The following is a 12,039-nucleotide window of genomic DNA, read 5'->3' on the forward strand; positions in this document are numbered from 1 at the left end:
TTACTGACTACTGACACTCCAATTACTGGTTCCAATCCCATTTTGCTAAAGAATCCGATGTTTCATTCCCTTTACCACCACAGACTAATTCCACCGTATTGAATCTAGAAATAAAGTTCTATTTCCCGAATGATTTTCGAGGTGATCAGAGGACTGTTCCACGCTCTCAATGCAGTTGGACTATCGCTGCAGATTGTTATGGACCTTCCTTCCATTACTCATCAATTACCCAGGATGATTCTCTTAAGACAACATACACCTCAGCGTGAAAGACCGTTCCATATTTTCAAAAGGTAAAAAAACACTTCTCATTGTTATCCTCAACAACCCGGTTCTGCTTCTGAGCCATTGTTGTAGAAAACCCATAGTCCCAAGCAATTTTCCAGTAATATACTATTATTAACTTAATTTGAACAGATATCGATATGAAGAGTATTTTGAGGCCTGGGCTCCATATAGAGTATAGAGTCAGCTTCATGATTTTTTCAGATTTTTCGGTTGAGTAGTTTCTGAGAATGGGTCCGTTAAATAAATCATCACTTTCTACCTCTCCCACTACCCGCCTTTTTAACGAATCTCAAAACTAAGTTCTTCGGTTTCGAAGAGTACTAATTAAGGCCTTTCATTTGAATCCCCACATGACGATATTCGGTGAAAAAAAATTTTAATCAGTGAAATTATGCGGTGTTTCCAACGATTAATTAATTGAAATAATAAAAACTTGTTGTTTCTTTTTCGTTGGTGTGGGTATTTATTCTTGCAAATACCGATATTTCGGGAACCACTTGTTCCCTTCATCAGTGCAAACAAATTCTTCTTAAACTTCTTGTTCTTAAAAATTAAAATTAATTAAATTTTTTGGCGGAAAAACTATTTAGGAACGAACACGACAGTTGGACTTCTACGAAACTGGCATAAATGCTCTTGAATCTCGTTGGGAGAAGTATTTTGAAGCGACTGGCACCTATTTTGACTAAATAAATAAATTTCTGTAAGCTTTAGAGTCGTTTTAAATTTTAGTACCAAAACGGCCATTTCATTTATACTTTCAAATAAAGTTAATAATAGTCTATTACTATAATTTTAAGTAATTGGCTGCATCCCACCATGAAATCTTGCATGCTAGGTTACGACATGATTTTAGGGATATCGAATTGGTGGACCTCGGCGCAAAACCGGGATGTTTGGAGTTCCTTATTAAGGCAGGCCTAGACCGGATACCGGTTGTTGCGCCGTTGATGATGATGAGGTTACGACATAGGGCGTGACCCTTTCAAGTTTCTAACAAAGTGGTTATAGGTCAAAGTTGTCGTCTCTTTGCAAATTCAAGACTATGGATGTCAATATCACCCGAAAGTGGATACTGTCATTGCTACTCACGCGCTACGTACTAATGGGACAAATGCACACTCATCCACAAAACACAAAACCTTACATAACTGAAGCGTCCAGCTTCCGGTTTCTCGACTTCTTATTTTGTGAATAAAACTCTCAAGTAAAACCTTTATAACGCCAGTTACGAATATATCAAACGTCATCAGTAAACTATAGCACAAGAATACCAGTACACAGCACAGTATGTTGCCGAACACAGCCTTTCATTTTGATTGCCGGCTTATCATACAAGTTTCTTATAGGAGCTGTCAAACGTCAAACACGTGCGAGTTGTGTTTACGTTTCCGTGCAGCTCCGATAGATTTGGGCCGGACTTCTTGTAAATATCCTTTAATTATGAACCTTCTTCCGAAAACAAGTCAGGAATTCGGCCAAACCGAGTATTGGGATACTTTTTTCAAAAAGCGGGGGAAAAAAGCATTTGAATGGTAATGGGACAATTTAAACTTTGAATTGTTGCGATTAAACCTCTCATCTGTGGTTCGCAGGTACGGAGAATATCCAGAATTATGCGACCAACTGCATAAATACATAAAGGTGAAGGACAGTGTCTTGATGGTAGGCTGCGGAAACTCCAAACTAAGCATGGACATGTACGACATTGGTTTCAGGTGAGATTGCCTCCAAAGTAGCGACTGTCGGTAGAAAATAACGCCCTTGTCGTTGCAGGGACATAACAAATATCGACATATCTCCGGTAGTAATAAAACAAATGCTGGAAGTCAATAGAAATCAACGTTCCGACATGAAATTCCTTCAAATGGACGCAACAATGATGACCTTCCCGGATGAGAGCTTTTCTGTTGCTTTGGACAAGGGGACATTGGATGCTCTCATGACGGACGAGAGTGAAGGGGTTTTGGAGACCGTTCGAAAGTACTTCTCAGAAGTTTCAAGAGTATTAAAGTAAAATGCTCCTTATCCATTCAGCGTTGTCAAAATGCGTAAAAATTCTATCTCACCTTCCAGGAATGGTGGTCGCTACATTTGTATATCTCTCCTCCAAGAACACATCCTTAAATTCGTCCTACAATACTTTCCCAGCAACAATTGTATGCTCCGCATCGTGCGATGCTTCGAAGCTGAACAGAAAACGACAGAGACCAGCACTGACGGAAACGTTATGCCTGTCTTCGTGTTGGTCGCCACAAAATTCAAGATGCTCCCGCAAAAGGTTTTTAACTCAAAGAAAATACACTTAAACGTTTGCTTAACAAATCGTTTCAAAGATTTTGGAAGTATGCCTGGGGGGCGACAAGATGCAACGCCTGCAAACCACCGATGAATTGTTCGAAGCCATCACATCAATACAAAGAGCTGCGCTCGTTTGCAACGGGCTGAGTAAAAATAGTATTTCTGGGCTAGATGAAGTGCGTATAGACCTCTTCCAGCCAGGAACGAAGAATCCTCGCTACACAGTGCATATACTAGACCAGCCACCGGCCCGGGGTAACGGGAAATACGCAGCATTCATTGTACCACAAGGCAGGTCCGTAGCTTCTAATTTGTAGTTCTACAAGGGTATCTAGTACTTCGTCTACTTCCATTGCAGGGAAGTGGAATGGCTTTTCTCCACGCCCCAGGGTCGCAAAAAGCTGTTAGAAACTGCTCGCCACAATCGGTTGGCGATCGTAACGATGCATCGCGACCAAACATATTCAAGTTTGGTTGAAGTCAAAAGCGAATTAGCTGAGAGTGTCCGTAATCTGTCGCCGCATGGAATAAAAGAACAGGTGAATAACGTAACACCTCCATTTTGTCAACCTTTCTCCTATTCACCCCAATGCATTGTTTTTCCTTTCCTGACCGGGTAACGTTCTTGTCTTCAGATTCCTTTCCTTTCCCTGGGCCAAGATGTCGGGACACGAGAAATATTACATCAAGGCACCACCAAGTTCTCCGGAGACTTTATCGTTGAAGAAATTGAAGGAGAAAACAAAAAAGTGTATCGCCGTTTGGTGTTCCTAAGCAATCAGTCTGTGATACAATCTGAAGCGCTCGTTAAAATAAGTAAGTTCCGCCCACGATGCCCTTACACCCAGTCTTAACTCTGAATTTTATTTAGTCAAACCGAAGAGTAAACCACCAAAGAAAAAAATCGACTTGGGATACTTGGCGTGCCAACACCATCTGTATATGACTGTTGGGGCGAATTATGCGGTCAATACTTGTGGCACTGGTGCCGGCGAGATCCTCGTTATTGGTTTGGGTGGTGGCGGACTGTGTATGTTTATACACGAAGTTATAAGGTAAGTGAGTATCAAAACTAGTTCAATTTCCTTTTTTAGCTTCTATGAAAACTCGATTGTGTGTGTAGGTGTATTAGGTGAGGTAGAGGCAAAACCTCTGAGCACTCAGACCCTAGTCATCACCATCAACGGCGCAACAACCGGTATCCGCTCTAGGCCTGCCTTAATAAGGAACTCCAGACATCTCGGTTTTGCGCCGAGGTCCACCAATTCGATATCCCTAGTGGTCGCAAGATTTCCGTTTGTAGATGTGATGGTATTCATTGTAGTTGGAGCACCAGGAAGTCTGATGCATCCATAGGCGGGGCACTGACATAGAAAATGTTCCGTGAATCCCGTTACCTCATTACACGATTGACACGCATTCTCTTGAAGAGCCGCTATTCTGAACATATGCCCAGCTAATGAATCATTACGTGTCTGAATGCTCACAACACTTCTGCAAGTCATCCTTCTTCGACAGCATAAACTTTACAGTATGTTTGTTGGTTCTAACAGGAAAAGTTTGGTGTGTTTAGCATTATTATGGCCCAGTTTTTGATAGAAGCATAACCCAATGCTACTGACAACCCAATTTGCTGCATACGAATCCTGAATCCTTTTTTGCTAAAGCATCCGAGATCTCTACACTACAGTGACCAGTTACGCATCGTATTGAATCTAAAAACCGAGTTCAGTCGGTTTCTACATTCCTGAACGATTTTGGAAGTGATCGATGAACTGCCCAACAACTTCAATGCAGCTTGACTATCGCTACAGATCCCGATGTGCGTTTCCAACTGCTCGTCAATCACCCAAGTTGCCGCCGTTAGAATGGCATATACTTCAGCTTGAAAGACCGGTGTATATTGTCCCAAGCGAAAAAGCTCACTTCGTTTTTATTCGAGAGGTAGACTCCTGCTCCAAAATCATGTGTTTTTGAGCCGCCAGTGTGGAAGACGTCAGTATATCCTGACACGCATTCTTCTGGTTCGTCCCAGTTTTCTTTACGTTTCAAATTAGCTCCATATCTTCTAGCAAACAGCTAGCTGCAATTCGTATAGTAGTGAGTCGATCAACGCAAACCACAGAAGTGGCGATAGCACACCTCCTTGAGGGCAGCCTTTCGCAGCTTCTGTTGTCAGATAACGATCAAAACGCACTTCAGTATATAGCAATCTTTGCTTTGTCATAGATCCACTTAATTAAAGTTTCATCGACACCATGCCACTGCAATGTCCACGAACATTCCCATTCCATACCCGTCTTCCAGAACAGCGTCCTCTCTAGTGAAGAGACTCACTGGATTTTCCACGATGGTGGAATAAAACACTTTAACTGGACGAAGTGCCTTAGTCAAGCGAAGGAATTCCGTTTGACCGTGCCCTCTACGTTGAGGATATAATGATGTCGGCCTCGCTCGAGGACTTCGAAGGGGCCCTCATAAGGTGACTGCAGCGGCTTCCGTGGAGCGTCCGTCATGGTTAAGACAAGCGTACAAGATTCGAGATCCTTAGGCCCGTCAGCCACGTTTTTCGCATGGTTGATGGCTGGTGGCGGCCTAAACTTCGGCATTGCGTCTCAGGCAACCGCGTGATCCTATCGATGATTGTGAGGTAATATCTGAAACCGCGCGAGTCTCGCATGTGGATTGTGTGGAAATGTTTGTGGAACGAGAGAACATCCCTACCTCTTTCCTCACATGTTTTGTTGTCTTGCACATCTAGCATGCGACTCACTATTTGGCTTAAGAATTAATGTCCTTGTTCACGGACGGCCAGAAATATTTCGCAGTGACCAACCGATTCGTTGGCCGAATGCCAGGATACGCCAGATCGTGAATGGCGCGAAATACTTCCTTTCGGAAATCAATCAGAATATATGGCCTTGGTCCCTTGTCTGAGGTTCGCAGTGTACACTAGATGTTGAGCCGAAGGTAGGAAACTCCCTAAATGTGTATTTAGAGTTGGTCCTCAAGCTCTAAAGAACTGCGTCGTCCTTCTGAGCATCGGCGATTGCAGGAAAATCGACGGTAGCGGGGATCTTGACCACTGCAATACGTAACAAAACGTCAGGAAGCATGCTATTTTTTTCAGACACTTGTTGAATGTCAGAAGTGAACGGACTAACAAAGCTCAAGCTCCGAAGTTGGCTTTATAGGGATTTCGTTTTAAAGCAAAAGTGAGTGGGTTATGATCCGTGAACAATGTGAATGGCCTACCTTCAAGGGAATACCGAAAGTATTTAATTGCAAGGTACGCACCTAGGGCAATGTCTGAGGCATCGACGAATACGGCCAGAGGTGCATCTTGCTGAGGGAATGCCAGAAGTGTACAACACACCAGCTGTTGCTTGGTGGTCTCAAACGCCTGGACAGCCTCTGGAAACCAAACAATCAGTCTTTGGTTTTCGGCTCAGACAAGAAGGCGTTAAGGATCGATTGATAGTGGGCGGCCTTGGGCAAAAAACGACGATAGAAGTTTAACATGCCGATGAACCATCTCAGATCCTTAACCATTTTCCAAAGCGCAAAGCTTGAAATCGCTTACACCTTGACTTGCCCCGGTTGGTTGCCTTCACGGGTAATCAGGTGGCCGAGGAATCTCACCTGCGATTGCAAGAATTTGCATTTCTCAAAGTTAAGAACTAGACCGGGCTCATGGACGCGTTGAAAAAGGCACTTGTGGTGCTTTAAATGCTCAGACTCAGAGGAAGACGCGACCAGAACATTATCCCAAATAGTATACGAAACAGAAGTTGAGGTTTCGCAGCAAAGAGCTTCGAGCTCTTTCCGCGCAACTGCGAGCTTCTGCGGTGGTAATAGATGCACTTTAGAAAAGATCGGGAAGCCAGTAATATTGAGGTGGTGCTGAACATCATGCTTAACAGGCTAAGAGAGACTACGCTCGGTAGTGATGTTGCGGTATTTTTAAAGAAGTGCTCGAATATGTGCATCGGCAATGTATTCAAAAACTGTGAAAAGAGTGCTGCGTGAGCAAGATGAGATTTTTTCTGCGAATCTTATTGGGCTTGCTGTTTTATCCTTTCCGGCTGACCGCGCCGTAATGTTTTGATTAAATTGAATATATGCACAATGTCACGGGGTTGCACGCAGGGTTTGGTACTTTGGATGTTTTGGATGATTGGAGAAAACTGTTATACAAGTTGAGGCAAAAGCATCATCTTGATTGAAGTTGAAAAAGAGTGCCTTCTCCTGGTCTTGCCATCACTATGCGAAGAGCGTCATTCCGGCAGGGCTAAATGTAAGCCCTATGTTTGTAACTTAGTTTAGCAAGATAGATAGTATTCATTTTGAGAAGCTCTGGCCAAGCTCTGGTCAATAAGGCGGATTTGCGCTCAATATAATTCGTAGGCATGTCGTGTTCTACGAATTATATAAAGGAGCACTCAACTTCTACGAGCCCCTACGGTCACGCTGCTCCCAGGGCAGAGGTGAGGCAGCGTCTGACGATTTGCCCCTGCCCTGGTAAGAAACCGTAAAACCGTCATCGCTTGACTTTTTTTAAGATAGATAGTTTCTATATGATTTGGGCTGATTGTATCTAAATTCGGCTATAGGCTACCCACCAGCCAGATATGTAGCAATTCAATTGTATAGGAGAGCGATGTAAAACTGATTTTATCCAGAAACTGTTTGTGTTGATTGTATTAACAGCCTTTGATGGATAAAGCGCCGCCAATATTGACAAAGAGGAGGTTGAGTAATCTATATTTATAAGACAAAAGCCAAACCTAACGATGGGCTGAACGCAACATACAAAGGACCGTATCACAGCGATGATTCGTTTTAACGTAACCTATGGCGACCACGAGATTTATAATTAATGTAGGTGCACCGCTCAGCTTGTTGTAGATTAGCAGGCCTTATATGACTCTTATAATAATCGGAGGAAAGAGAGAGAAAGGGTTGCCAATAAACTTCATTTACTAGCAATTGAAATGTCAGAAGAGTTGGTGCATGTACGTCCAGCGGACAGAACTTCAATGCATCCAATTATTGAGCGATCAATACTCCTCTAGAATCTCTATTTATACGTAGATTAGGGTAACATCACTGAACACAGGACGATGTGGACCAGGCAATAAGGGAGTATTGTTAGCTTTATATGTGGTTGGTAGCGGGATACTGGTGGTATATAGAGATTCAAAATTTCAACCTCACTATCAGCGACTTGAATAGTCATATTAGGTTCTTCGGTCACGTTATCGTCAGTTTCAGCTGAAAGCCACGATGCTATACTGTTTGGTGGATTAGCAGCGTGAACTCTCCCCCAACAAATTCAAGCTGAAGTTCGTGGTTAGATGAACGAGTTAGCGTTTAATTTCGTCTATTGTATGCTGCCTATGAAACCTGTAACTTCTGAGATCTTCTGTTGATTCCATTGCAGATGAATGGAGTTTGAAGACGATACTGACGTAAAATTGCTTTGTAACAGAATTCTTTCTCGGATGATATTGTTGGTTAGTGGAGGTTTACGGGCTTGAAAAGTGATATTGAGTGTGTAAGTTCTTTCGGGGAAATTATCCAGAAAATCGGAGTGAAAATTTTAGAGACGATTTGTTCCAATCGGTATCGATCTAAGGTGCCTTAGTAAGGAGTTCTATACATCCCAGTTTTCCACCGAATTCAACCAATTCAATATAGTTTGCCGCTGCCTAACGTCCTGTAGCAACCGATTTCTGTCGCAAAAACTTTTATCGGCTGTGTTTTTCCACCCCAGAATACAGTCTGGTTTTCAACCATTTCATTGTCTAAGACTCGTATTTTCTTTGTGTTCAATTGAGCAATACTATTGCATGTTTTTGTCTATGGTGCTAACATTGCCACCATGCATTTCTTCTTGCCTGCAGCAACGTTCTCTTCTGTTCTTCCCACTTACCTCAATCTTGCGGATAATTTTTTCTAAAGCCAAGTTTAAAGAAATGCCGGATAAACCCTCCCCTTGTCTTTGATTTTTAGTAACGGTGAATGATCTCAAGAAGGATCCTGGTGCATTTATCTGCCCTTAGTTTCATCCTGACTATGTTATCATACTTCAACTTGATAACTCTATAATTGTTGCACTGGATGATATCTCCTTTCTTTTGTATAAGAAAGGTAATGCATTGTTGCAATGATGAGGTGTTGACTTGATATCCCACACCTTTATTATTAATTAATGAACTGCTTGGTATATATTCCAAAAGTTAAAATTCCCCAGTTCCTTAGAACCAGAGAATATTTATTTTTCCCTGTACACATATTTCGACAACCACTTCTTCAGCGGAATAACTCCTTCACTTGAACAGTTTCTAAGATTCATCCTCCTATTGCTGCTAGACAAGAGGCTGATCTATCTTGGGACGCGTTATTTGGAGAATACATTTCGCCCCAGTAAATTGTTCATTCGCTGCTGTTGACCTGCCCGCCATCGTCGTTTCAGTTCCATTCGATTTGGAGATCATCATCATTAACGGCGCAGAAACCGATATCACTGTAGGTCTGCCTTAGTAACGAACTCCATATATCTCGGTTTTGCGCCGAGGTCCACCAATTCGAAGCCCCTAAAAGCTGCCTGGCGTCCGGCTCTACGTCATTGCTCCATCTGACAGGATTTGCCAAGTCTTCTTTTGCTATCATAGGTAGAGACTTTCCGGGCTGGGTTATCCTCACCCATACAGATTAAATGACCTGCCCACTGCAACCTAGTGAGCTGCATTTTATCCACAACCATGCGGTCGTGGTATCACTAATGAATTTCGTCATTATATAGTCTACGGAATCATTCATCCTCCTGTAGGGGTTCAAAAATTCCTCGAAGAATTTTTCTCTCGAAGGCGGCGAACGGTTCGCAGTTGTTCTACTTAGAAATCTCCGAGGAATACATGAGGACTGACTGCTGGTACAGTAGGAGCTGTAACCCTATTGTGAGACGTTTCGAGCGAAACAGTTTTTGTAAGCTGAAATAGGCTCTTTTGAGTGGCAGTAACTTTGCGTGGTAGCTGTTGTTGTTGCTTTTTTTCGTGTTTGATGCTGACGTATATTTCGCCTTGCCCTCATTTATGTATCGAAGACCTTGATTTGGATGAAGGCAGTTTGTACATCTCGGATTGTTCTGCCCATAGTGTTAATATCGCCAGCATTGACCAGTAGTTGGCTCGACTTGAAGAGGATAGTGTTTCTCGCATTTATATCGACATCACGGAATACTTTTTTCAGGGCCACGTTAAAAGGGATGCATGATAGAGCCTACCCCTGTTTTAGACCGTTTAGGATGTTGAATGGGTCAGTTCATAAAAATACTCAGTCCATTCCTCCAATATGCCCCAAATCAGATTTCCCTCTTTGTCTCGACAAGATGAGCGTCGAAGTGCATATGGATTCACCTTACTGACTTGTTGGTAAAACTGGCACGTCTGTTGAGGTTGCTCCCTGTAATTCTCGAGTTCACAGCCTTATTGGTTTTCCACGCTTCATTTTTCTGTCTGTGTCATTTCTCCACTTGGAAAGTGGAGTTCTTGACAGGTGTTTTTGAGATTGTAACATTGCCCGATATGCAACATCCTGGGTCGTTCCGACTTCTTTTGGCGACTGGGGCTGAGTATGTTTGTGGTAGTATAAATGATAAACATTCTTCAGGTGATTGTGAACATCATTTGTTAATACTCTATCTCCCTTATAGTTGTTACGGAAGATTTCATTACGAATAGCTTTAATGTTCACTCTTACCTGATTACGAGAAGGGGTTCGAGGTGGTGTTATTATTCAAGTTCGGAATACCATGCCAACGAAATATTGGTCAATCAAGATTGAAAGGTGTTCGATTACCACGTAGTCAATTTGGTTGGAAGTGGTCCCGTCTGAAGAGGCCCACGTTTGTTTATGGATTGCTTTTCACGCAAACTAGGTACTTCCAACAACATTTCGTGAATAATCTGCAGTCCGTTACTATTGATGTTCCTATGTAAACTCTGGGAGCCAACGTATCGCCGAAATATGGGTTCCGCTCCTACTTGGCTGGTGAAATCTCCCTCCATTGTTCTCGATCCTTTTGGCCTGTCTGGAGCATTGGTACATGCTGCTACAAAATTACTAGAATTTGAAGTTTGTTAAGCATCTCTGTACATGGTACAATCGATCTTCACGACGCTTACGTTTAACAGCTTGAGCACTGCTTCCACCGATAGGTTAATAATAGCAATGCGCACTTTATTACGTCCTCTCCTAAAACAGTAGCAATAAGAGTTCTTTTGAATGCAATATAAGTAACCTTGTCTTGTATTCGAACGTTATTTCCTGCATTCAAGCTCAAGAGAATAACTCTCCATGTGTAAGTTTTTCACAGATCATTCCTACGAGGTCACATAAATTTATTTTTGATTTTGCTCAATTGTTTTGTCAATTTGTGTCTTTTTTTTGCAGAAATTCTAAACTAACTGCCATTGATATTGACCCAGTTATGTTGGAAATTTCGGAAAAGTTTTTCGACCTAAAGCAAGATAATCGCTTAGAAGTGGTAATCGAGGATGGCATTGCTTACTTGGGAGCGGCTGGAAAGTCGAGTAATTGAAAACTTATCTTAAATAATTGGATTTCTTCAGTTCATAGGTTTTGTGTTCTTTTCTCATTTTCAGATAAACAATTCAACGCAATTCTCTTCGATGTCGACAGCAAAGACCTGTCCTTAGGCATGAGTTGTCCACCAGCGAGCTTCCTTGAACCGACAGTTCTAAATGATGTGAAAATGTTGATAGGCAACAAAGGTGTATTCGTCCTGAATCTCGTTTGTCGCGATGAGACGCTACGGGAGAAAGTTTTGAATGATTTGCGAAGTTTTTTCAAATCGATTTGCAGCTACAAATTGGACGAGGATGTTAATGAAATTATTTATTGTACTAACTATGACGTCCCATCATGGGCAAAAGCTTTAGAAAATGCTTCAAAGGATATTAATAATGCAGTGAAACAATTGAAGTGGTCAAAAGATGAAATGATCGATTTATCAAGCTTTATTGGAGATTTGAAAATATAAATAGGTAACAAAAAATCTTCCTTGTAAATTTATATTGAAATCAATGGAATCAAAACAGAGAGATCTGTATCGACTTGCTAAAAGCCGTGATGAACACACACAGGATATCGAATACCTCTGTTGCATTAATGATAAGAACGGTACTTTGCTTACTGATCGTCGAGCCGCAACGGATAGATGGCGAGAATACTTCGAGCAGATTTCAACTGAAGAATTTGCTCATCCTCCACTTCCACAATCATTGCCGACATTTGGAGCAATTCCACCAGTCAGCGCAACTGAAGTCGAGGAAGCAATAAAACAAATGAAATCGGGGAAAGCAACAGGACCTGACGACATCGCATCTGAGTTCTGGAAAGCGAAGAGCTGGGACCCAACACTGT

The 12,039-nt window shown here is 42.2% G+C and overlaps 1 protein-coding gene across 1 annotated transcript; it reads left to right on the top strand.

Moving 5' to 3' along the window:
- The first annotated feature begins 1,632 nt into the window (after positions 1-1,632).
- On the top strand, positions 1,633-11,665 carry LOC119646836 (eEF1A lysine and N-terminal methyltransferase homolog). The gene is made up of 10 exons (XM_038047453.1): positions 1,633-1,823; positions 1,884-2,006; positions 2,065-2,301; positions 2,365-2,569; positions 2,625-2,884; positions 2,948-3,128; positions 3,225-3,405; positions 3,461-3,644; positions 11,047-11,186; positions 11,259-11,665. Exons 1-10 carry the CDS (start codon positions 1,732-1,734, stop codon positions 11,654-11,656), a joined length of 2,001 nt encoding a protein of 666 aa, XP_037903381.1. The 5' UTR covers positions 1,633-1,731; the 3' UTR covers positions 11,657-11,665.
- The last annotated feature ends 374 nt before the right edge of the window (positions 11,666-12,039 follow it).

This window comes from Hermetia illucens, chromosome 1 (genome assembly GCF_905115235.1).
Source record: "Hermetia illucens chromosome 1, iHerIll2.2.curated.20191125, whole genome shotgun sequence".
NCBI classification, from domain to species: Eukaryota; Metazoa; Arthropoda; class Insecta; order Diptera; family Stratiomyidae; genus Hermetia; species Hermetia illucens.

What these genes read in the sequence shown, in the direction of transcription:
- LOC119646836 (XM_038047453.1), top strand. Translation starts at nt 1,732, where the DNA reads ATGAACCTTCTTCCGAAAACAAGTCAGGAATTCGGCCAAACCGAGTAT. An exon ending in TCAAGATGCTCCCGCAAAAG is followed by an intron (nt 2,570 to 2,624) that starts GTTTTTAACTCA and finishes ATCGTTTCAAAG; the next exon opens with ATTTTGGAAGTATGCCTGGG. An exon ending in TTCATTGTACCACAAGGCAG is followed by an intron (nt 2,885 to 2,947) that starts GTCCGTAGCTTC and finishes CTTCCATTGCAG; the next exon opens with GGAAGTGGAATGGCTTTTCT.